At 43.3% G+C, this 26,308-nt stretch overlaps 2 protein-coding genes across 4 annotated transcripts in view; both read left to right on the top strand.

The window, feature by feature from the left end:
- The first annotated feature begins 2,704 nt into the window (after positions 1 to 2,704).
- On the top strand, positions 2,705 to 6,727 carry PARS2 (prolyl-tRNA synthetase 2, mitochondrial). 3 transcript variants are annotated; one of them, XM_063118221.1, is made up of 2 exons: positions 2,705 to 2,784; positions 4,413 to 6,727. In XM_063118221.1, exon 2 carries the CDS (start codon positions 4,447 to 4,449, stop codon positions 5,869 to 5,871), a length of 1,425 nt encoding a protein of 474 aa, XP_062974291.1. In that variant the 5' UTR covers positions 2,705 to 2,784; positions 4,413 to 4,446; the 3' UTR covers positions 5,872 to 6,727. The 3 variants fall into 3 exon arrangements, with proteins under 3 accessions (XP_062974291.1, XP_062974298.1, XP_062974305.1); XM_063118228.1 differs by lacking the exon at positions 2,705 to 2,784 and adding an exon at positions 2,785 to 2,832; XM_063118235.1 differs by lacking the exon at positions 2,705 to 2,784 and adding an exon at positions 4,090 to 4,160.
- A 1,912-nt stretch (positions 6,728 to 8,639) lies between these two features.
- Positions 8,640 to 26,308, top strand: part of MROH7 (maestro heat like repeat family member 7) — a 30,052-nt gene continuing 12,383 nt past the window's right edge. Inside the window, exons 1-11 of the mRNA XM_063135439.1 lie at positions 8,640 to 8,688; positions 12,702 to 12,730; positions 13,279 to 13,380; positions 14,664 to 14,752; positions 15,606 to 15,726; positions 17,295 to 17,390; positions 18,864 to 18,968; positions 20,537 to 20,672; positions 22,511 to 22,623; positions 23,224 to 23,376; positions 24,931 to 25,085. Coding sequence (XP_062991509.1) covers positions 8,640 to 8,688; positions 12,702 to 12,730; positions 13,279 to 13,380; positions 14,664 to 14,752; positions 15,606 to 15,726; positions 17,295 to 17,390; positions 18,864 to 18,968; positions 20,537 to 20,672; positions 22,511 to 22,623; positions 23,224 to 23,376; positions 24,931 to 25,085 — 1,148 coding nt within the window. The remainder of the gene's footprint in view (positions 8,689 to 12,701; positions 12,731 to 13,278; positions 13,381 to 14,663; positions 14,753 to 15,605; positions 15,727 to 17,294; positions 17,391 to 18,863; positions 18,969 to 20,536; positions 20,673 to 22,510; positions 22,624 to 23,223; positions 23,377 to 24,930; positions 25,086 to 26,308) is intronic.

The raw sequence follows: 26,308 nt of genomic DNA on the forward strand, positions 1-26,308 counted from the left end.
TCATAGAGATCTCCATGGTGGCTGGGAGGAAGCAAAAAGAGGATTCCAATTTATTTATTTATTTAAAAACACCTCTTCTGAGGTCGTAGCTCAGTCTATGGTCTCAGGGGGCTTTTTCTAGATGAGCTCTGGCCCCTGGGAGCAGTGGAGGCTGGTGTCTCCAATTTCAGTAGGGCTATAAATCCACTCTGTTTCAGTCAGAACTCTAAAGGAGCTATTCAAGGTGCTGAACCCAAGTCCCCAAATAGGTTAAATAGCCTGGATAGATCCTTGAGAGTTCTGACTAGTCCTAACTGAAACCCTGAGCGGATTCACAGCCCCACTGACATCAGAGCCATCAGTCTTCACTGCAAGGGATGCTGTCCATAGAACACAGTAGCTGATTTATTCATACCTCCTTCCCACATTCTGGAAAATGGGAAAGAAGTAAAAAGAGACTCATTTAAATAGGGGAGGAGTGTCCCTGGAGCTTTGTCCGTACTGTTGGCCTATGTCAGATTTCATTTCCATTTGGATGCTCTCACTACAATGAAATATGCAAATCACATCCACCCAACCTCCACCCAATGGTGCTTCAGATTGGTGGCCCAGGTTCTAGGCAGTATGGCTCCAGCATTGGAGAGAGAAAAGACCATGTTTCATCTCTTGCCCTAAAGGCCCTTTCACTGGTTGGCACCATATTGCAAGAGGTGTCAGGGCTGATCCTACCATTAGGCGAAATGAGGTGTGATGGGGAGGGCAGAAAGTGGCAAGACAGTGAGTTGTTGAAGGACAAAAACATATGTGTCCTCATAGCCTGTACTTGAGGGGAGATGTTGGCCCTGTTCAGAAGACACCTTAAACTATAGCTTTAACCACGGTGGTTAAGCCAGAAAGCAGGGCCATGTTCAGAAGACACCTTAAACCATGGCTTAAACCATGGTGAATAAGGCTTTTTACCCCTTTTCCACCATGGTTAAAGCCATGGTTTAGGTTGTCTCCTGAACACAGCCTGGCTTTCTGGCTTAACCACCATGGTTAAAGACGTGGTTTAAGGTGTCTTCTCAATGGGGCCAATCTGGACTTCATAATATATGCAGAGTTCAGCACAGAGAGGGTGTTTTGAGAGAGACCATTTTGGCTATCTGATCAGATGTTATTAGGGAGATAACAAAATTTGAAGAAACTTGGCCAGTCTTTTGCACAGGTTACTTGGGCCTTTGCCACCACTCCCATGGCTGCAATCAGTGGGCGCTGGGGGCTCCAATTTCAGCAGGGATGTGAATCCATACTGAGTTTAAGTCAGAACTGGGTTTAAGTCAAAACCAGCCAGAACTCAGAAGGAACTATCCAAAGTGCTGAACCCTGTTCCCAAAACAGGTTTGGCACCTTGGATAGCTTTTTTTTTTTTTTTTAAGAGAGATTTGGCTGATTCTGACTGAAACCTAGAATAGCTTCACAGCCCCACTGAAATTGGAGCCACCAGCCTCCACTGGCTGCAATTTTGTGGTAATGCCCAAATGACAAGCACACAATAAATGTCTTGTGTGAAAAGTCCTGGAAGTACAGTCTGAGCTACAAGGGACAGAACAGCTATGAGAAGCAAAGGAACCTGGGGAGCTTCACCTCATTGTGCTGCCCCTCCAGGCTACACGCTGCAACACCTAGCAGGACTATGTTAATGCAGAAAACTGAATATGTCCACATAGTGAGTACTAGGAAGGGATATGGAGTTCTGAAGTTATCATATATTACCTTAAGCATTTCTGCTGAGGCATGTCAAGAAAGCTATCAAGACTGATCTCTTCTGGCAGGCCTATCCAGTAGAATTTTAGGATACTTTTAGTATGCTTTTAGGATGTTTTTAACAGTGTATGCTATGTTTTTAATCAGTATTTTATGTATTTTATGCTTGCTGTTGTTCTCCACCTCGATCCAATCAGAGAGGTGGGTAAGAAATAGATGATGATGATGATGAAGATGATGATATGTGGCCATGCCTTCTGCTGACTTCTTTTTCGCTGGAAGTTATCTGCCCGTATATATTTCGTTCTTGAAAAATCTGTGATAATGGCGGATACTCATGCACTTTTAAGTTATATTCCTGTAATGTGGAAGTTAACAGATGGACAGAAAGGTGGATTCTGAGAGCCCTAACAGTTGCAAAGAAACTGGAAGGATAAACACACACCACTTGTTATTATTCAGCGGACTGAAGATCTTACTGCTCTTGCTGCATTTGAACACTATCATACGATTGTCAGTTTCACCTGAATGCTTATTTAGACTTATGGTCAACTTATATTAATATGTATATTTGAATTGGTTTTTTGTCTCTTAGTCTCCATCCCCGCACGATTGATCCTCAGTAAATTCTCTTGGGATTTTTGTTTTGATTTTCCTTATGTCTTTTTACCCCTGAAGGAAAGGAGCTTCTAACTTTACCACCTTTAAAATTTACTTTAATATATTCCTAAGTGGTTCCGCACATGGAGGATTCTACCAACTGCACTTAGGAACCGGAAGTGTTTTTCTTTAAAACGCTAGCCCTTTGATCACCCTTTGGTACTGTCCTCTTTATGTGTCACGTGAGGCTGCCTGGAATGGAATCCTCTTTCTGACTGGCTAGCTCGTCTAGCTGTGCGAGACCGAGGGAAGAGCCAGGGCGTTTCTTTTCTCATTTTAATCAACTCTGTGCTTCCGGTATCACGAAAGGAAACTGTTTGTGCGCATGCGTAGCTGCCGCCTGGTTCTTGCATGGTTCCTCTAATGCTCGCTGCAATTGCTGGGCGGTCGCAGTGCCGGGTATGAATATTGGCTGAGGGAAGTCTAGGAAAGCAGAGGGCCCTGCAGGTATCCCCGGGGTGGAAGCTGCTCCGTCATGACCCCGGGGGCTTACAGTTTAGGCAGCGGTGCCACTAAGTATATGCAGCTTGATGCCCTTGTGCCTTTACTCGGAAGTAAGCCGTACTGGCTCCAATGGGGCTTACTTCTGAGTAAATGTGCAAAGGATTGTGCGCAAGCCGTCTGGTGCCTTCCATGCGTCCACAGAAACAGCAAGATGCACTTCATGTTAAAAGGAGGCGCTAGACCAGCCTTCTCTAGCCTGGTGCCCTCTAGTCGGGATACGCTGACTGGGGATGATGGGGTTTGTGGTCCAACACATCTAGAAAATACCAGGTTGCGGAAGGCTATGCTGGACCGTAGATAGCAATAACATCATGGGCAGTGTTTCTTTGCTTGTTTATTTGCTGACACTATGTAGTAGCATTGAGGTGTGTTTGTATGTGAACAGAATAGTCAGCAGTATTGATCCTATCTATTTCCTTATGCATCCAAATGATGCAGCAGGAATGAGTATTACTCATGAGAAAGATGCACTCCTTCCCATTGTATATACTCTAAATAATCATTGTTGTATATGAGGAATGTGACATGAAAGCACATGCTTTTACCAGCTTTCAGATACATTTAGTTGAATATTTAAATATGAGGCAGGATGTTTAATGGCAAATATAATATTCTCTTTTGATTTTTGGAGGGGTGTTCGTTTAGATTTTATTTTTGCATTTACTTCTGCAACTACAAACGCAGGCTATTTTCCATCTTCGCTTGTATTCCCTGTTCCTTTTCTTTTGTATCTCGTGTCCAGGTTAGAATGTCATAATTTGGGATAAGAAACTGTGATTCTATGTAGCTGAGATGGAGGCCAGGATGGGGTCTAACAGAAATCTAAACCAGCATTGGGATTAAAATCCAGGGGGAAAACATTGTTTAGTTAATTATGATGAGAATGTTGTGACAGCAGTGTATTTCCATTCCTCTTTGCCCACTTCCTTTCCTTCCCTACATTTGGTTTACGGAATTTCTTAGTTTAGGCAAGAAGTGGACTAAGTAATTATTTAAAGTATTCTTATCCTGCTCCTCAACCCAAAAAGTTTCCTGGAGCTTCTTACAATCATTCAGGCTTACAGTCTAAGAAGGCACTCTTCAAATGGGGTCTTGTCTCTGTAATTAGTTTGTGGAAAATGAGTTTGCTGATATTGCGATAACCACTTTCTTTTCTATATAGGTGTGTAGACAGGTTGTGGAGCGTATGTGTGTGAAGAGGGGAAGACCTGTATACCTCCTGTGTGAACACTACATGTGTTTATTTTGCTGCCCATATATTTGTCTGGAAGGTAATAAAGCAGCTCTTAAATGTCTCAAGAAGCACATTCCCAGTCTGTAAACTCCTTCCTAGAAATTCTCACTGCCTTACCAATTTGCAAACTCAGCCAGAGCAGTTCTGCTCCATGTTTATTCGAAGAAGTTGGCTACAATGCATTCTGTTCTCTTCACTTTGTAGGGATCTCTTTCATTGGGATACAGCATAGTTTAACATGGGCACTTATTTCTGTGAAATGAATTCCTTCTTTATTCTCTACTTGCAGATTTGAAAAGATAACTTCCTCTCTGTGTCTTGAAATGGATCGGCTTCTTGGAAAGGGGAAAAGATTACTTCCTGGCTTGCTGAATTCGGTTGCCTGGTATAAAAAACAGCAGCAAAGTTGCAGGTTTTATTGCCATCCTCGTGCAAAACGAAAATTGATGTCCCAGCATTTTCAATCAATGAATCTGCAGGAGGATAGTATGGGATCACAGAGTAAACCTGGGGAAATGACATGTAAAAGTCAGAGACTGATGCTACTATTAGGACTGATTTGTCCTGCCAACCCTGGCTGCTACCATTATATGCCCTATACTGTCCGATCAATGGAGAAACTCATCAAGGTGATAGATCGAGAAATGCAAGCCATAGGAGGTCAGAAAATGAACATGCCCGCATTATGCTCAGCAGAGCTCTGGAAAGCCAGTGGAAGGTGGGAACTGATGGGCAAAGAGCTGTTGAGACTAGCAGACAGGCACAGCAAAGGATACTGTCTAGGACCTACCCATGAAGAGGCCATCACAGACCTAATAGCATCTCAAGGCTGCTTGTCCTACAAACAGCTTCCTCTCTTGCTATACCAGGTAACCAGAAAATTCCGAGATGAGCCAAAGCCATGCTTTGGGTTGCTGCGTGGCCGAGAGTTCTATATGAAGGATATGTACACCTTTGATGCCTCCAAGGAGGCTGCCCTCCAGACCTATGCTCTTGTGTGTGAGGCATACTGCAACGTATTCAATAGCTTGGGCCTTCAGTTTGTGAAAGTCCAAGCAGCTACGGGAAGCATTGGAGGGACAATGTCGCATGAATTCCAACTCCCTGCCGACATTGGTGAGGACCAGTTGATGATGTGTGAGAACTGTGACTTCTCAGCCAATGTCGAAACAATAAACCCAGATGAGACCCATTGCCCAGTTTGCAGAAGAAAACTAGTTAAGCACAAAGGAATCGAAATTGGCCATACCTTCTTCTTGGGCACCAAATACTCTTCTGTTTTTAATACTACTGTCCGCACTTCTGAGAATAAGCCTGTTCCAGCTGAAATGGGCTGCTACGGGCTGGGTGTGACTCGGATCCTTGCGGCCTCCATTGAGGTGCTTTCTACAGAGGACACCATTCGTTGGCCAAACCTCATTGCACCTTATCTCATCTGCTTTATTCCCCCAAAGAAAGGCAGCAGGGAGGAGAAAGGAGCAGTGCTCTTGGAGAATTTATATGATTCTATTGCTGAAGCAGCCCCACAGGTTGCAGAAGAGATGGTGCTGGATGACCGAACCCAGCTCACCATTGGTAAAAGGTTAAACAATGCAAAGAAACTTGGGTTCCCCTATGTTATAATAGGTGGGAAGAAGGTTTTGGATGAGCCTTCTCTGTTTGAAGTACATAATCAAAGCACTGGTGAAATACTCTTCCTTGCCAAAGAGGCCATTATTGACTTGCTAAGTAAAGTGCAAACTCCCTAAATAACTGGGTATTTGGCTTTTGAAAATTAATGCAGTCTTTTGTTGTATTAAACGCGTGGTTATGGGGATGCATGGGATGGTTATTGTTTTTATTTATATTTTCTAACCCATGGTTGAAAGGAAGGCAGATATGTGAAAGTGTACTGTGCACGGGCTTGCCCATTGATTTCAATGTCTGTGGCAACTCCATCTGCACAATGCAGGTGTTTTACATGGAGGCTCCCAGCCTTTGAATTCAGCAGAAGGGTACCGTTGAACTCACATCCTGCTTGTGGACTTCCCAAAGGCATCTAGTTGATCACTGTGGAACAGGATGCTGGACTAGACAGGCCTTTGGTCTGTTCCAACACAACTCATCTTATGTTCTTATTAACAGGCTAGCCTTTGCTTACACAAAATAATGAAAGTGTTCTACCTGACAGTTCTTCTGGGGGAAGATATTAGTAGTTTAAGTGGTCACTTGAAGGGAATAGAATGCTGAGTTCTGTACGTTACACTCCCCCAATCAGCTAGATGGGAACGGAGGACAGGTTACCAGAAGTAGTTCTGACAACTCCAATCCAGAAACAAACGGCAAGGTAATGCAACTTTTAAATTGAAGCTGAAGTCAAGTTGACCAGAAAAGTATCAGGTGCTCTGAAGTTCCCCAGATTTCTGAATCAGCAAAGAACTAGATTCCTTCCCCTTCCACACCTTATGGAAAGAGGAGGAGCCAGTGTGGTGTAGTGGCTAAAGTGTTGGATTGGGAATCGGGAGATCTGGGTTCTAGTCCCCACTCGGTCATGGAAACCCTCTGGGCCAGTCACAGACTTTCAGCCCAGCCTACCTCACAGGGTTGTTGTGAGGATAAAATGGAGAGGAGGAGGATTATGTACGCCACCTTGGGTTCTTGGAGGGGAAAAAGAAATTATATATTACATTAAATAAATGTAATAAATAAAAATAAATAAATCTCAAATTGTTTCTTCAGAACAAAAGCATATTTACAGTAGCTAGCTGTTGTGTGGGATTTAGATTGTCTTCCTGTTGCTTTGAACAGCATCACTGTTAATAAGTTGTGTAAAGCTCAAAACAGCTTGAAATTGGTGCCAGGGCACTTCCAGATGCTGACCTTCTCTAGTGTTTGTAGTGCTTTTGCCCAAAAACTGATGTGTCAGCAGACTGTACATACACACTAGGGTTGCAATCCTGTGACCACTTACATTGTAGGTCCCATTTAACTCAGTTGAATTTATTTCCCAGTAAATATACATAGGATTAACCTACTGATCTTCAGGTAGGTCATGGGTCCCCAACCTTTTGGATCAATTGGCATATTTGCAATTTTGAGTGTCATGGGCACTCTCACAAAATTGCTGCCATGGGGGATTTGACCATTCACAAAATGCTGCCAGGGTGGGCATGGCCAGTCATAAAATCCACATTTCTAGGAATGCAAACTGGTGAGACTAAAAGAAAATTAACTTGCCCAAGAACAAGTATAAGGTGGGCTTTGAGTTTCATAATACAGAACCACTCCTTTGAACCCATGGTTTTCTGTTCCAGCACCCATTTCATAGAAGGCCAACTAATGAGCCTTAGGGAAAGTAACTTCCCAAAGAAACTGAGTACAAGGGTCTCCCCAAATTCTAAATCACAAATTTGCCTCCACAAAGTGCAACAAATTACTCATTTCACAGAAGGCAAACTGGTGATGCCCAGAGAGACACAGGCAAAACACCCACCAATACCAAAAGAGCACAATCCACATGCAACCACACAAAAAAGGCACAGACAAAGCACCTCTCCCCCCACTGGACACTCCCTACCACCCCAGCTTTTGTTCTGTTTTTTGGATGGTTGGGCTGTAGTCACCTACCAGATCTATGTGGCCCAGAGGCATTCTTGGAAACAAAAATAGTGCTAGGGGTCAGCACTTCATTTTGCAGCATGCCCGTCTCCCAGTTAAAAGAGATTCTTAAAAATTAAAATACGTTTTAAAACATACAAAAATCAGCAGGGCCAGGTAGCCCAGTGGGCAACAAGAGAGAAGTCAACAGGCACTACACTGTTGACCCCCAGAGGTTGCCCAATCCTGTGCATATTAATGGTAACACAAGCAAAAGCAACCGTTGCACAAATGCAGCACTGCCAAACTGCCATGATAACAGATAAAGGCCTCCTTTTTGTAGCTACCTTTGCAAGAAAGCTTGCTAATATCAGGAGGCATATTTAGACTGTCTAGCATTTCTCTAGCTCTCTCTCTGCTACTGATATGATGCAAGAAGAAAATGAAGTGCAGTATTTGTCAGGCTCCTCCCACGAGAGAAAGAGGAAACTATTCTGCCTTGTATACCTCTCTGTTTTATGTCCCACTCACCTACCCCTGTCCTATAATACCAGAGAGACTTCAGGGCTTGGGGGAGAAAGGGTTCTGCTTTTTGTAGTTAAGAATGTGGTGTCAGGATTGGAGTGTACCATGCTGAAGACAAAATATTTTAAAAACCCACTTTAACCTGCTCTTGTGTTCTCCCCACCCCCACCCCAATTTAAGAAGCAACTGGGGGATGAAAGTAGGAATGGTTCCCTACTTAAAATCAATAGCTTACTGACAATGATACAGGGCAGAATCAAGCATGGGGCAGAGTTTGGGATAGCAAAGGATCCTGGAACTGGGGGAAAAAACATTCAACTTTGTGGGGGAGCACCAACATAGCACAGTTCTACAGCTGTGCTCATCTACCTCACCCATTGTGTTCAGGAATTTCAGTGCTATGTGACAACTTGTCATGAGTGTCGTCAATGATGACACAAAGATCTCCATTGTGACATTTGCTGGTAAGCCTTTTTTTTTTTTGGTCTGTCAGAGGAAAAGGAATGTGAAACCAATAAACAGCTGTGAGCATCCACCAACAAGTAAGCTAGTCTCATTGTTTCCTTCTCTGGCCCATTCAAATGTGTCTCTAGTGTTAAGTCCGCCCGCTCTTCAATGTCAAGTCTAGTGCCCTTAATCTGCAGATGTAGCAGCATTATTTAGACAAAACTAGAAATGACATGACACATTAGACAATATGACTTCAGCATCCGTAAGATCGGCAACCCTTCTCCAACCTGGTGCCTTACCAATGTTTTGGATGGCAAGTCCCATCAGCCCAGCCAGAAAGGCCAGATGATGGGAGCTGTGGAACAAAACATCTGGAGGGTACCAGAGCTGGGGTAAGATATCCAACATGTTAAGCTCCTGTAGTATCAGGTCTGAAGCACCATGTACATTGATGGTGCTATATAAATAATAATAATAATAATAATAATAATAATAATAATAATAATAATAATGTGATACAGTCTGGGTTCAAATCCCCACTCAACATGGCCTTGTCCATTTAGCTGTCCGTTTAGCCTATCGGAGAGATCCTAAATTACCTTGGAGAGAAGGATTCAGATGAAACCAATTATCTCCTTGACTTGTTTATAGGTGGGCCGGCTAGTTCTGTGCAAACAAGCATTGTCTGCTACAGGTATAGGGGCAACCCCTATTCTCAAAATATCACTGGCCAAACTTTCTCTCATCTCTGATAAACCTAAGGCTGAATTGGGTAATTCAGGAGTATTGCTCAGAGAGTATTGCTATGCTCTGAGGTTTTGGGACCTTGCGTCTGTAACTCATTCTTTGGGAATAACATTGCCTATACTAACTATTTCTTCTCAAAATATGAACAGGGCATTAAACAGATTTTTGACGAAGACATCAGAGTGGCTCCTCTATTTTCTCCTCTAAAAGGAACTAGAAAGGCTGGCCTTATTATTGCCCCAGTGAGTATTGCTTGAAGGATGGGAGGAAAAAAAGCCCACTCTCTTAATCTTTCATGGTATAAATACACCAAAAACATTATTTCCCCTGATAGTGCTTTATGGGGGTGATTGTGGGAGGAAATTAAATCAGTCTTCCCCAAGCTGGCACCCTCCAGATGTGTGTTACTAAAATTCCCATCATTCCCAACTGGCCATGCTGATGGGGAGTCTGAGTCCAACACATCTGTAAGGCACCAGGTTGGGGAAAGCTGTAGTAGATTGTCTGTGGCATGGCAAATCTGCAAAGCAAAATATTTTGAAGTTCACTGATCAGACAACACTGATGTGATAAATTGCTGATCCTCATACAGGAATACTCTTCATGTTATGAACATCTGCCTTCAAGATTTGGAACACCTGAGTCTAGGGGGTCAAGCTATGGGTCAGCATTTTCTCAAAGGAGGTTGCTAAATCTTGTGCATGAGCTACAGCAAGAGGATGCCATCAAGCCTTTACTAGTTGGTGAAGTATGAGGTGCTTTTCTGGTAGTTCAGAAATTCTCCCCCTGTGATTCCAAAGATGCATTGGAAAGAAGAGAAAACAACTGGTCACTGGAAATAAAGAGTCAGCTGAAGTCCTAATAACTCAACAGTGTCCTTCGATGACAGAGAAGTGTCCAAGAGTCCTACATCTAAAGTACTGTTAGAGCACTGCATGTCATAGGCAGTTTCTGAAGGTGAAGAGTGACCCCTAGGGTTTGGAAAATAAAATATGTACAGCTAGATTAAAATGCAATAGACAAAGTACCAAAATATACAAAGAACATTACACAAAATGTGGATATTTTAGGTCTGTACCCCGTGTGACTCTGATGATGTATCAACTAATTCTAAGGAAGTAATTCACAAACTTGAATCTGATAGTCTAGGCTATTTCTTCTAAAATGCTGGCTTCATGAAATCTAACCTCTGAACCCCTGGAAGCTATTGCCAGTCAGTGTAGATTATACCAAACCAGATGGAGTCAATGGTCTTGCTTGGTATAAGTTTCCTATGTTCCTAACCAGCCAGCCTCAAAATGCACAGAGCCCATATGAGGTATGAAAGTATTATCTGCCCTTTGTAGTTCATAAACCTAGCAGAGGACCAAACCAGACATGACTTTAAATGTGTGTCTGTTCGTTAGCTACGACTTTTTCGGTTTTACTCTAGAGTAGGCACAGAGCCCCCAATCTATATCAGGACCCTAGCTGGGTGGGGGGGAGAGATGTTAAGATTTTGAGGGTCACTGCCTACTCAGGAGTAAAAATGAAAAGTCATGGCTGCTAGACACACATTTAAAGTCTTGTCTGGTTTGGCCTTTAGAGATAGATCAAGCTGGATTTTATCAGTCAGCCAAAATCCACAGCTTTTACTAAAGTGACTAAAGTCAGGTGAAGATTGCAATTGGAGGCCCTCTTGGCAACTTTAACTTGAGCCATGATTAGGGGTTGAGGATTTTAACATCTTGATGGCTTACGTTAGTTTTGAAGAAAGTAACAAAAAGAAATTAACAAAAAGTCAGTTGGAGAAAGACTAAAGATTTATTGTGCATATCTAAGCAAGTTTTAGTTCCCTGTCCCAGATTCCTACTTCAATTAGAGTAACTGAACCAGGAGAGGCAGCAGACATTTCCATAGCAACTGCATCCTTTTTCAGTTCCATTTTACCTTTCATTTTTATCAGCTTCAGTAACTTCCAGCAAGGCCCATGGAATGATGTTGTATGACACAGAAGTAAAGGGAGAGCCAGCCCCTGAAACAGCAGTACTGGATGAACGGAATAAAACGGTGGGAACATGTTCCTGTTAATCTACAAATTAATCTATTTTTACCATCACCCTACCCTGCCCTTTAGTCCCAAAATGGAATATATGTTTGCAATTTCTAGCTACACTTGAACCTGAATACCAATTAGCTTTTGAGCCTCTTTCAATGCTAGAACAACAAAGTGTCTTATGGCACCTTAAAAACTAACACATTTATTTTGGCATAAGCTTTTGCGGTCACAATGGATGCATTTTAACACAGCTACTCCAATAGAAAATGCTTCAATGCTTGGACTCAGCTTTGGATGGTGGTGGGGGAGGAGATTGCCCAGAATGCACCAGTGTGAACCAAGCCCATCCTCTGACTGGCACATGCACATCACAGACTCATCCTTCATGCCACCCCACCCCTGCAAAAGCAATTGGCTGATTTCTATATTTTGCAAAAACATAAATAAAAATGTCCTTTACTTTTTCTTATGATTACTTGAGCTCTTAGAACATTGGCCTCCTTCTTCCATTCAGTCTACATGGCTCTCGTAATCAGGGAGACCAATTTCTTCTGGCGTCTTGTGCAGGCACGCTAGGGAAAAGCCAAGAGAGTGGAGGAAGCAGAGGAATCGTCTTGGTTTGTGATGCTTGTGTGCCAAGTCTTGGCAAATTTCTGTCCTAAAGGCAGGGGCGTGGTCTTCTCAATTTCCGAGGAGTTAAACCTGGGAAAGGGGCTAAACCTGGGAAAGGGGGCTAGGCTTATTTGTTTACATTTATGTATATATTTATATTTATATTTCAGGAAACCATCCTTCATCAACAATGGATCCTAGCGTGTTTAAAGCCACATATTAAAATAACCAGTACTCAACAAAAATATTATATTTTAATTAGATGGTGATGATGATGATGATATTTATTTATTTGTTACCCGCCTCTCCCTCTGGATCGAAGTGGGGTACAACACTAATGCAAACTCCATAAAATACATATAATTGATTTAAACATATAAAACTAATACATTATTAAATGCCAGTCGTTATTAAAAGGCATCTTAAAATTCAACTGGGTAGGCCTGCCGGAAGAGATCAGTCTTTATGGCTTTCTTAAATTCCGGAAGACTGTTAAGTTGACGAATCTCTCCCGGCAGGCCATTCCACAATCTGGGAGTGGCAGAAGAAAAGCTCCTCTGGGTAATGATTGTCAGCCTTGTTTTTGTTGACTGGAGTAAATTCTTCCCAGAGGACTTGAGAGTGCAGGGCGGATTGTACAGGAGAAGGCGATCCCACAGGTATTTTACATACTACCCCACCATCCATAGTCCTATACAATATACCACCCAGGTTCAAGCCCAAGATAAAAATCAACAAACTCTTTTTATGAATTAAAACAAGTTTATTATAGCTAATCAGAGAAAGCACTGAAGGGTAGATAACTAAACAAAGCACCAAAGAGAAGAACGACATTCAGGATATGCGCTGCTGCCAGCCAGGCTGTGAGTTTGCTGATGTTATCTGGTTGGACATTGCTCCCTCTGGGAAATCCCAGAGGGGGCTTGAGCCCCCACCCGTAGTTTACGCCCCTGACTAAAGGTATATTTTCCACATCACAATACTGGCTCAGAGTCTGCCCAAAATAGATGTGGTCACGAACCAGCCCCACAATGCATTAAAGTAGGGAGTGCTGGGCAATCAACTGAGTGGGTATGAATGTTTACCTACTGATGTCCAACATGCCATTGTCATTCTCTCACTTATATAATTGTCAAGGGAAAGTGGTTCGGAGCTAATATAGTCATACACAAAAGTGCTCTAGATCCCTTCACTCTTTTCTTGTTAGAGTCTAACAGGTTCACAGGAATTCAACTCCAAGATGAGCGGGAATGGTCATCAAAACTACTGCTCTGGGAATCAGAAAATACAGTTTGTTGAGCAGATAATGGTGAGTCGGAAGTGAGGGCCACTCCAAGCCCTTTACCTGGTGAAGCAGGGGCTTGGTTGAAGGTAATGATTTGGGCCGGATCGATCCAAAGAGAACTGGATTGGATTAGACAGGGTCCGAAGCGAGCTGCTCTCCCCATGAGAGGCTGAGACTTGCCAGACTCGCCCACTTTCACCCAGTAGCCCATCCTCCATGCAAGTCACCATTTTTAAGGAAGATGGAGGCACTGTATTTACAGAGTGTCCACATGGAAAGAAGGACAGGGCTCCTGTATCTTTAACAGCTGTGTAGAAAAGGGAATTTCAGCAGGTGTCCTTTGTATGCCTGCAGCACTTGGTGAAATTCCCTCTTCATCACAGCAGTTAAAGCTGAAGGAGCTTTACTAGAGTGTCTAGATTCAAAAGAGGGCAGGGGTCCTGCAGATTTAACTGTTGCGATGAAGAGGGGATTTCACCTGGTGCTGCATGCATACAAATGATAACTGCTGAAATTCCGTTTTCAATACAACTATTCAAGATACAGGAGCCCTGACCTCCTTTTCACATGGTCATCCCAATTTACATAGATCTAGTGCTGCACACAATGGCAGCTATAAAGGGCCTTCTTTCCCCTTCCACATTGCTCTGGTCTTGCAATTCATAAGTTAATCACCATTTTCTTTTTCCTCCGGGTTAGCATCTTTGTTAAAAAAGAAAAAAAAAAGGAGGAGCAGGAACTGATTCAAAGGTGGAAACGGGTTTCTTTGCAGGCCAGTACAGCCACTCCCTGCCCATTAAAAAAGTCAATAGGGACAGGGAGGGCAGGATGGATATCTTGCTGAGCAGAGCTCTGGACCATACGGTCAACATTGACTAGGGTGACCATACGAAAAGGAGGACGGGGCTCCTGTATCTTTAACAATTGTATTGAAAAGGGAATTTCAACAGGTGTCATTTGTATATATGGAGAACCTGGTGAAATTTCCTCTTCATCACACCAGTTAACGCTGTAGGTGCCCTGCCCTCTTTTAAATCTGGTCACTCTAGTATAGCTCCTGCAGCTTTAACTGCTGTGATGAAGAGCGAATTTCACCAGGTTCTCCATATATACAAATAACACCTGCTGAAATTCCCTTTTCTTTGCAACTGTTAAAGATACAGGAGCCCTGTCCTCCTTTTCATATTGTCACCCTAGCTAAATGCAGTTCTGCAGTCATCATTCTCCTGAGTAAAAAGATTTGACCTTTGACACAACTACTAAGACCTTATTTCCTTGTATGTTTACCCCTCGCTTGGTATTCACAGAGACAGATTTCAGACCTGCCGCTGGATCGCATAGACTCACACACTACGGCTTTGCGTTGTCAGGGGATGCTTCTCATTGAGGACCTAAGGTATTTCGAGTCGACACCCTAACTCCTTAATAAAAGGGGCTAAAGATTCCAGCTTCTTCATGCGAGCACACAAATATTCAAGGGAGGTGTAGAAGAACAGACTAACCTCTAGTCTAAGAACAAAGAGAGAGGATGCCATCAGAAAGGGGCAGACACATCTGTGAAATTAATTGAATTGAAGCACGTGGAAAAGCCAGACACAGCTCAGTTAACAAAGAAGGAAAACCTAGGCATTGAGAGACCTCTGAATTGTCTTGTAGTCTGTCTTTTTTATTGCATTATTGACCATACATGTAACATTTTTGCATCTTCTGAAGTTCTCTGACTTGGACCTGGCAGTTTTGAACTCAAATCACAGTCTTGGGCTAAAGTAGTCTTCCACAAGTCCCTTATCTCATACTGAGCTGCCTTACCATATTCTGGTCAATCAGTGACCACTCCCTTCTAGGCTGCCCATGCATTCTCACACCAATAAGTTATATGACTTTTCTTAGATCAAAGATGGGCAATTTTGCTGGGTTGCGGGGGGGGGGGGGAGGCACATTGGCCCCTTGGAACCCACCGTGGGCTGCACCCTCTCTTGCCACCTTGCTTCCTAGCAGAATCACTGGAAATCTGATGGCAGTAGCAGCAGCCAGGGGGCCCAGCAACAGCCACCAAACCATCCATAAGGACCATTTGCAGCCCATGGCATATTGTCTACCCCTGACATATCTAGATTCTTGTCCTTCCTCATTATTCTAAATAGTTAGATGTTCAGTGACCCATTCCACTTCTATAGAGAAACTTACAATGCATAGTGAATATTCCCCATCTTTTTCTTCCATCACCATCATCACCCCACCCCCCAAAGCCAAATGGATCCATCTCTGTGGGCTAGAGAGAAGCTACTCAGCACCTGCATTTCCAGCATCTTTGCCTTGCCCTCAGTCAACACCTTACAAAGTCAGGATGGAGCAACGGTCAACATACAGGTATGTTATTGTCATGTATGTCTTGCTGATTATTTTCTTTTATCTATAGGTGTTTGTGTTGGGTTTGCTGTTTTTTTAAAGACTATTCACAGAACCCAGTGATAGCATCGTAGGTCTACTCAGCCTCTTCATGCTGTCAGAAGGATTCCTTGCAGCACTTGTGTGGGATGCTGCCTTGCTAACCTGAGACGGGGTTTGAGGTGGGCCTGCGTCTGAAAACAGGACAAAATAGAGCAGGCTATCTATGCATTTTAAAAGGGCGCAGGGTGACCCTATGGAAAGGAGGACAAGGCTCCTGTACCTTTAACAGTTATATAGAAAAGGGAATTTCAGCAGGTGATATTTGTATGCATGCAGCAGCTGGTGGAATTTCCTCTTCATATACTAGAGTGACTAGATACAAAAGAGAGCAGGGTTCTGCAGCTTTAACTGTTGTGATAAAAAGAAAAAATTCAGTAGGTGGTGCATGCATAGAAATAGCATCTACAACTGTTAAAGATACAGGAGCCCTGAACGCCTTTACATATGATCACCCTAGCTTAGGAGGGAGATCTGTGTCCAGTTTTGAATCCAGACGTGTATCCAGGGCTGGATCTTGGATCCAAAGTCCAGAGCCCTGTAACCCAGAGAGTCCCCCAGATGACTGTCCGGAGAGAGGCAGGTGATGGGGGCAATGACAAACAGGCCCAATGTCAATATCTGGGCTAGTATGGGCATGTTGTGAGCCCTGAGCTGATGCTGCTCACCACGGCACCCTTTCTTCCTTCCTTCCTATTTTCAAAAATACGTCATTGTCAGGTGAAAGCTGGCTGGGCATGTACCTGGTTACAGATGCTCATTTTATTATTTTCACTTTAAAGTATATTTCCCCTTTTTACCACAAAAAGGTGTTGGTTTTTGCTATAACGTATCAGGAATGTAGAAGCAACTCTTGAAGCATGGAATGGTGAAGGGTGTGGGGAAAGTTGTGTGCTTTGCAACTGAAGTAATACGCATGGCCATCTAAATAAACACACGCACACACACATACGGGCATCAAATTCAGCATCTAAGGGCACAATCCTATGTATGTTTAGACAGAAAAAAGTCCAACAACTTCCAGCATTCCCCACTCAGCACGGCTGGCAGAGGAACGCTGGGAGTTCTAGGAGTTTTTTGCTGGGAGTTGTAGAGCTTTTTTCTATCTAAACATGCAAAAATATACCTTAAAATTACTTAGCTCCAGCACTGTCTGAATCCTAGTCTATAAATTACGTCAACTCATATAGACCAGCTTTCCCCAGTCTAGTGCCCTCCAGGTGCTTTAGACTTCTGCTTTCATCAGCCCCAGCCAACATAGTCAATGGTCAGGAATGCTGGGAGTTATAGTCCAAAACATCTGGAAGGCATCAAGTTGAGGAAGGCTGTCATAGGCTGGATCTACACTACTGCTTCAAAGTGCTTTATAATAGTTATAAAGCGCTTAAAGCGCTATAAAACTGTTATAAAGTGCTTTAAAGCAATAGTGTAGATCCGGCCATAGACACTGTGTGTCATGTTATACTAATATTGTGTTATATCCTTTTCAGGCATTGTATGACCAGACTGTGGAGGCTATGGAAGCAATGTTACAATCCCTGTTATCAGAGAGACCAAACACAACTGAACTGTTTGTTCTCTTAGATGTAAGCAACTATGATCTATTTGTACCCCCAAGGAATTTGTTTGTGCACGTGAAGAGAATGTACATTTGTATTTGCCTCTCTTGAGATGAAACATAAGCTTAAGTTCATGAAGTAGTCGCTCTCTTTCTCTTTCTTTCTGTCTTTCTTTCTGTCTTTCTTTCTTAGAAAGAAAGAAAGGTGCCAATCCCCTAAGGAGGTTCGCTTGGCACCTACATCATATGCTTTTAGATGCCAGGTGAAGACCTTTTTATTCTCCCAGTATTTTAACAGTCTATAAATAAATTTTAACTAGGTGTTTAAAATTTGTAAGTTTGCATTGCTGCTGTTTTTATCTGGTTGAGCTTTTATATTGTATTTTGTACTATGGTTTTATACTGTTGTTTTATACTTCGAATGTTTTTAATTTTTGTGAACCGCCCAGAGAGCTCCGGCTATTGGGCGGTATAGAAATGTAATAAATAAATAAATAAATAATTTAGAATTTAAGGTGGCATACACAGTTCTTTGTCACCTGCCCACATATTATCCTCACAACAACTCTGTCTGCTACAGTATGCTGAAAGATAAGTTTACCCAGTCAGCTTCATGGCTGAGTGGAGATTTGAACCTGGGTCTCTTCTGTCCTAGTCCAACACCCTAACCATTACACCACGCTACTTCAGATATATCAAGCAATAAAATGGCTACTCCCAGGCATTAGAAATACCTCCTTTATTGAAAGCCATTGATTTGCTTTAAATGCTTTTTTCTTTTTTAATTCAAATGTGACGTTAGCATGGCTCCTTCCAGTATGGTCAGGAAGCACTATTACAGCAGGTATAATGCCATATGATTATGGAGCGCCCTTAGTACATGGTATCATTAAGAAACCTAAAGACCAGCAACAAAGCAGCAAAAGAAAAAGTAGCATTTTTATTTCCTAAAAATGCTACTCCATTTTCTGCCTTAAATATTTGCATGTCTTACAGAATCCTAGGGCTTTTCTACATGAGGCTTTTAACCTGCACCTTTACTGAGGCTTCTGATTCTGTTGCTCACAGGAAATGCTGTTTTCCCATCTTCATTAAACTCTGGAAACGAGGAAATTTTTCAAGATGGGAAGGGAGACAAGGGAATATATGAGCTTTCTCTGTATCTTACTCCCTCTTTATGAGGTTTTGACAGAGCGAAATAGTGCCTAGGAGAAAATTAAACTAATTTCAAAGAACAGTAAATTGTAGTATCCTGTTATTTATGAATAGAGGGGTAAGCCTGATGATTAATAAAAACTCATAATTTATAAAGAAAACCCCCATTCTCATCTTGAAACGACAACTTAAAAGAAATATGATCTTTTTTTCTTTTTCATGGCTACGTCATGGGATGCTGATCTTGACTAGAGAGAGAAACATGACTTTTTTAGGGGGGGGGGGGTCTGGCAGTGCATACTTTCTCTTACACAGTGCTAATAAGTTGCTCCAATTATCTCTACAGCATTTAGCACCCTGGATGACATCAGGACAAGCACATGAACGAGCAAGAGCAGTGAACGCCTATGTATTCCTGTTAAAACTTGCAGCCGATGGTCCCATGTTTCATGTGAGTGACATCTGATTGGGGGTGACTTGGCGAAACGTATTGCGAGGATAAGATATATTCCAGTAAACGTGACTTCAGGACACTCAGAAGCCTTTCTGCACAAGCCTTTTGTTCTGCACTCGTGATTCCTTTCACATGGTAGTTTACGAGTCTTTTACGCAACGTTGTCATCTTCCAGAGCCTCTCCTATGCTTTGCAACCATTATCACAGGTTTTTTTTCATAATGAGGAAAGCCTGGTATTTTTCTGAATGGCATTATAGGACCCTCATGTATTTTGCACCATTCTGCTATACCATAGGTTGTGTAATGAAATGTATAGAAAGGCAGAGAAAGAGCGTGTTCAGAAGAGGGCAACCAGGATGATCAGAGGTCTAGAAACAAAGCCCTATGAAGAGAGACTGAAAGAACTGGGCATGTTTAGCCTGGAGAAGAGAAGATTGAGGGGAGACATGATAGCAGTCTTCAAATACTTAAAAGGTTGTCACACAGAGGAGGGCCAGGATCTCTTCTCGATCCTCCCAGAGTGCAGGACACGGAATAACGGGCTCAAGTTAAAGGAAGCCAGATTCCGGCTGGACATCAGGAAAAACTTCCTGACTGTTAGAGCAGTGCGACAATGGAATCAGCTACCTAGGGAGGTTGTGGGCTCTCCCACACTAGAGGCATTCAAGAGGCAGCTGGACAACCATCTGTCAGGGATGCTTTAGGGTGGATTCCTGCATTGAGCAGGGGGTTGGACTCGATGGCCTTGTAGGCCCCTTCCAACTCTGCTATTCTATGATTCTATGATTCTAAGAAAATCCCTGAAAAGAAAAAGCATGTGTAATGGAGCCAAACTTAATCCCACAAAGAATCCAGAATCAGAAGCCTTGGTAAAGGTGCAGGTTAAAAGCCTCATGTAGAAAAGCCCTGGGATTCTGTAAGATATGCAAATATTTAAGGCAGAAAATGGAGTAAGAGAAGTGTGAATGTCTTCATAAAATGAATATTGCATTCTTCTTGTAATAACAGGTGGGTGCCCCACAGAACAGTAAAGGATGCCAGGGTAAGAGGCTGTGGGAATATTAGAGAGAGGTCTATGCTGGATTCAGGTTATATACATACTGAACATATAAGCAACCAGGGCCTTTTCTCTTAAAGGGCTCTTGGCAAGTTTGGGGACCAGTGCTCATTTGAATCAGATATTTATTTTCTGTCTCACTTCTCTTCCCCTTACCAGCACGAAACTAGGACAAGTGAATGCAGCCTGGGGCGGATGCGGGTGGGGGGGGAGGGAGCCAGAGACAAATGAGTAAGCAATTAGAGACAAAACTGGCTTATTATGGTTTGATTTTTCATAACCCGACAAAGCTCATGCTGCAAAAAAGTAGCAAGCCTCCTAAGGAGCCATTGGTGCTTTTTGCACTGCTGCGTGGGTAACACAACTAGACTCGTAAGAAAAAGACCAACTGAATTCCAAACACAACTGCATTTGTATGTGGGCACCTTGTCCATTTGAGCAGTACGCAGATTCCTTCTCCCCCTTCAGTGTCAAATGGTGGCACTCTCTCAGCTATCTCCCTTCAGGTATCGCATGAATGTCGTAAACTGGGGGCGCTGATTGGTCAGTTGTGCCTGCGTCTCAATGACCCCAAGAAGGAGATTGGTCAACAGTCTATGGAAGGCATATATTACCTGTACTCCCTTATAAAGCGCCAAGAGGGTAAGACTGGAGCACTCAATGTGCCAGTATCCAAACTATGTATCTGTACAGCAAAGTAGACATTTAGAGTATTTTATTTATTCAGCAACATGCTATTCTGCAGCCCAATTGGTTTGTTCCTCTTAAAACTCTTTTAAGGTGTCAGAAGACACCTTAAACCATAGCTTTAACAATGGTGGTTAAGCCAGAAAGTGAGGCTGTGTTCAGAAGACACCTCAAACCATGGCTTTAACCACGGTGAATAAGGCTTTTTGCTTTATTCACCATGGTTAAAGCCATGGTTTAAGGTGTCTTCTGAACACAGCCTCACTTTCTGGCTTAACCACTGTGGTTAAAGCCATGGTTTAAGGTGTTTTCTGAATGGGACCATTGTGTTTTATTTTGGTGTTGTGCTAGATGGCTTTATACTATAGCATTCCCCCAACCCAGTGGCCAGCAGATGGACTGCAGCTCTCATCATTCCCAGCCAGTATGGCCAATGGTCATGCTGGCAACCACTGTAGTCATTGCTGGGCAAAAGGCTGGGGAAGTGGAACATGGAGAAAAAATCCCGGTAGAGAAGAAAGTATTGATCTAGAGTGGAGTGCCAAATCATGGTTGACCACTCTCTTAATTGGGGCTGGATATCCATTGCTAATTTGAGAATTAGCAAGGAGTTTGGAATAGGTCCTCCAGGGTTTATGTTATGTGCTCCCTACCAACAGATGAAAAGTCCCTGGGGCTGTGCTCTCTGGGTCTGTATTTCTTTTGAAGAGAGACCACTGGAGACATAGGCCGTTTCTCTAATATAGCCTTCCCCAACCAGGTGCCCTGCAGATATGTTGGAATGCAATATGTTGGAATGCAATCATGAGAGTTGTAATCCAGCACTTCTGGGGAGCACCTGGTTGGGAAGTCTTCTGTAATGTTTGGTTTATTTATTTACAAATATACAAGTAGAGCACAAGGAGGCACACAGCTTTGTGAACCGCCCAGAGAGCTTCGGCTATTGGGCAGTATAAAAATGTAATAAATAAATAAATAACTCTCATACAAGCAAGTAGGGTGGCAGATGCGCTATTCCCACATCCGAACTCCAGAGAGGCAGCCAGCGCCTCAAAATGTCTCCAGAGCTCAACACCTCTCTCATTCTCTGCTTCATTCTGGGTCTCCCAGTCTCCCTTTCCAATCCTATTATTCCCTTCAAAAGTGAATTGAACTCCCAAGCTTAGCTGTGGAGATGTCTACCTCCTCCACATAGCTTTCACATTCAAGGGCAGCCTCCAACTTTATGCTGGCTATGCTGGGCTTTTAGCCGTAATTTCGCTAACAAAAGATGAGGCTGGCACAGCTTGGTGAAGTGAACTAAGCAATCATTCTGGCCCATTCACCTTATTTCTTCTAAACTTGTGAGCCTTTCAACATGAGGCATTTATTGTATGATCATGATTCCTCACTCATGGTAGTTTGTGGTGCTTTATATGATGTCAACATCCTCTAGGGCTTCATTTGCTTTGCAACCCTTTTTTTTTTTTTAATGAGGTATGGTATTTCTGTGAATGGCAGCATGAAACCCTAGTGTATTTGCACAATTCTGCTATACCACAGTGCCACCTTCTGGTTGTGTAATGGAACATATAAAAAGGCAGAGAGAGAAAAACCCTGGAAAAAATATGTGTAAAGGAACAGATCTTAACCCCACAAAGAATCTGGAAACAGAAGCCTCGGTAAAGTAGTGGGTTAAAGGCCTCATGTAGAAAAGCCACCAGATCACAAACTCACAAACATACACACTATTTAAAAGGAAGCAGGTCTTAAATGGGGAATGTTAAAAACAAATCCCTTTTTTTCTTGACCAGGCACTGAAATGAAAACTGATTCCCTGATAGCAGAGCAACACCAAATGTACAAAGAGATTTTGGGTACCTATGATGCTACTAGGCTTCAGCAAAATATCACTCAAATTATTAAGGTAAATAATTTATCTTCAGTGTTGAGTGTGATGCAGTATAGAGGTGTCACAGTAGACAACAAAAACAGAGGGGGGAAGCACCCACGTCCATCACAGTGTCCATCAACCACAAGAACCAATGAACTGGAGGGGGAAGGGAAAGGGGTGGGGTGAGCGTGGTGGTGATACCAGGAAGCGCAAGCTGGCACAGGTGAAAAGGTAAACAAAGCGAAATAGCACAAGAACACACACACGTGAAAGTGACCCGTAAGAAGAATAAGATCCACCGTACTAGGTGGCATTTCTGAATTCACACAAATAGGATTGGGCTGCAGGTGGGATTTGTGTCGATTTTCAGTTTTCTTCAATAAAACCAAATGTTGAAAGCCTAAAGCAACCATCCTGTGCACATTTACTAGGGAGCAAATCCTAGGAAACTCAGTCGAACTTACTTCTGCGTAAACAGGCACAGGATTAGGTACTGTACCTTTACTCCTTCCTGCAAAGATCCCTTCAAGTAAGGTGGCCCTGCCGCTTGAGCTGGTTTTGCCATTCTGCTCTCAGCCGTGTTTCTAGCTTGGAACACCACAAGACGCTGCTACTGTGTGTGTTCTCTCTTAGGGATTTGAACCACATCTCACATCAAGACAAATGACAGAGATTTTATTGGCCGCTATAGGCTGCCTAAAAGAAGCCAATAAGAGCACCACTGCGGCATCACACACCATTATATCTGTCATCCTGGAGGGGTACAAGCACCAATTACACAAGCAGGTAGGAGACTTTGGGAACAAAGAGAGAGAGAGAAAGAGCACAAGCAGCGTCTGAGGATGCATTTTTAGACACTAACATTGTGTAGCCTGAGATGTATAGTAAATGACTCTGTGGTGAAGGACCATAAGTCTTCTTGGAATTATGCTGCCAGCAAGGCTCTGTCAGTGCTTGCACAATACGTTCTCGTGTCAGCAGCTAATGACTGATTAGCTGACTGAGGGCTGCATCACACCAGCATTTTATGGCATTCTCGTCATGCTTGGTTTGCCATTTTACAGTGTGGTACTCACATGACGTCGTGCCTGTCTTGCAGTCACCCCGCCTCTTCCCCTCCATTTTCTGTGTTTTCCTGGAGTGGGGAAAATCTGGTTTATTTCCTCCACATGGGATTAAAGTGCTCCTCCATCCCCGTGTATTGCCATCCTCATGCTATGTCCGTTGTTGTGGGGGTAGTGCTTTGAAGGGAGGTCTTGCTGATGAAAAAGGAAGGCAGGGCGATTCTCCTCCTCCAGTACGCCATGTCGAACAAATGGGCTTGCGCTGACTCAGTTGAACGACAAGAACCAATGAACTGGAGGGGGAAGGAGAAGGGGCAGGGTGGGAGAGCAAACAAGCGAAAGGAGACTTCACCGGTACAGTGGTGATACACACATGAAAGGACCATTAGCTTGACCTGCTAATGAAACGGAGTTGGAAATTGCAGAGGCAAACCCGGGGCGGGGGGGGAAGTGTGATGGAGCCCCCAGAGATCCCTGCACCAACCCTGTAGAGAAGCAAAATAACAATAGTATGGACTTTTCACATATTCACAGTCCTAGGTATAGGCCAAGCTAAGATTATTATTGTTTTGCCAGAGGAAGAGTAGTAAAACTCCCCCTCTCCCACTAAGGTGTGTAGCACCCAAGGCCAACCAAGTAATTTTGATACTTCAGGCAGAAAAATCACCCAAGCTTCTCTCCCTCTTCCTCACAGTAAAAATCCAACAATAACAAATGGGATAACCAATCATTTGTTGCCCTTTCATGGCACCTCTAGTCTGCTGCCTCACTCTGCAGTAAATCCTTATAGCAAGGGTGGGCAACACACAGCCCATGGGCTGCATATGCCCCCTGCACAGCCTGTTTTACAACCCCCACCACCACACCCTGCTCTGCTCTACTCCACACCCTGAATTTGCCACTGTGGTGGTGTGGTGTGGGTGGGGATAAACTGCGGTATTTCTTTAAAATAAGACATGGACTCCACCACCACCCCTTGTTTTAAAGAAAATTCTCCCATTTCCCCCCATCCCTGCCCTACCATGTTTCTGCAGCAATTTAGTGGCACAGTATTGGGTAGTCCCTAATGGGGCCCATTGGAAGGCAATGTGGCCACCAGAAATTGCCCACCCCAGCTCTATGGAGACTGCTGCAGTCCAAGGAGGGTAGCAGTGTGTTTAATTAGAGGTTGTTCTCATCACATCCTGAGTAGTACCTTGCAATGTCACTACTGCTCCATGCACTATTTACTTCATGCAGGGCATCATCTCATTTTAACTTGGCTGTTTTCTTCTAGGTGCCAGAAATTGTGGATAAAATTTACCAGCAGCTTGGTTCTATCTACCAGTTCCAGAACAGACAACTAATGATGGGGGTCATGACCAACCTGGCTCATCCCTACATGGAAGACGTATGCTGTGCCCTTCTTCGGTTACCTTTCCCAATTGACAGGTACATAGCTCCCATGATGCTTAGAATGCCAATAGCTCAGCCCTTCTGGTTGATCCTTCACTCTTCAACCTCTGGGACACAATAAGGCTGGTTTTCCAATGTGGTGGCCATGGACACCAATATGTCCACAGATACCACTCTTGTGTCTAGTTTCCTGCCTCTCCTGATTCTCGTTTAAACCTCTTAAGGTGTGTGTGTGTGTGTGTGTGTGTGTGTGTGTGTGTGTGTGTGTATATATATATATATATATATATATATATATATATATATATATAAAACTCAGAGGCTGTCATGCTGCAAAGTGAGGGGCTGGCTTCTAGCACAAACTTTATTTGGGTTCAAAAGTTTTGTATTTTGGAGCTTAGATCCTACCTCAGCTATGCCCTGAGCTTCTTGAGCAAGTTACTTTTCTTTTAGTTGTGCTTTCTGGGAAATGGGTATTTTGTGAACTGCCATGCTCACCAGGGCATCAGTTTTATAAATGGGTCAGCCCACTCCCATGGCAGCCATTTTGTGAGAGCATCCACGACACTCTCAAAATTCCAAATGTTCCCACCAACCCAAAATGGTTGGAAACCCCTGCAGGAAGCATTGTCATTCCCTCCCTGGCATCAGTTCTACAGAAAATATAAACAAATTAAGTTAATGGGGTAAATCCTTACGTTTACCAACTTTCCCCACAAAAACGGAATGGGAGGCCACCTGCCAACAGCTGGACTGGGAGGCAGAAGTACCTCCATTGTACAATATACCTCCACACAAAAAGAGCAAATAGCTCAGAAAAGGGAACTAAAGTGGTGGTATGGTTATGAAGTAGGGGGCACTGGAGTAGTTTGGACTATAACAGGAATAGAACGAGGAATCACTGATACTGAGATAAGAAGGAAAATTTGAAAAGAGCTGAAGTAGGATTGGGGCATATTGCTGACAGCTGTGGTCGGCGAGGAGGGGAATTGCATTGCTGAGAAAAGAGACAATGGCTGGATAAGAAGACTAGAGTGGAGTTGTAACCATAATGCTCCTTGCCTTCCTTGCCCTGCCTCCTACTTCTCTGTCCATGGTCCTGTTTCCTCTTTTAATAAAATGAAGTCCCAGAGGAAGCAGCTAGTCAATCGGGCTCTCGAGTAGAAGGAAGTGTTCAGTCAGCAGTTGTGCTGGATGAACAAGAGCACAGCAAAGCAGAGACTGAAAGCACCTCAGACAGTGCACTGCAGGAGCTAAGC

Source organism: Elgaria multicarinata, chromosome 1, assembly GCF_023053635.1.
Source record: "Elgaria multicarinata webbii isolate HBS135686 ecotype San Diego chromosome 1, rElgMul1.1.pri, whole genome shotgun sequence".
Lineage (NCBI taxonomy): Eukaryota > Metazoa > Chordata > Lepidosauria > Squamata > Anguidae > Elgaria > Elgaria multicarinata.

Excerpts from the sequence above, each read along its gene's own strand:
- PARS2 (XM_063118221.1), top strand. The coding sequence starts at position 4,447 with ATGGATCGGCTTCTTGGAAAGGGGAAAAGATTACTTCCTGGCTTGCTG.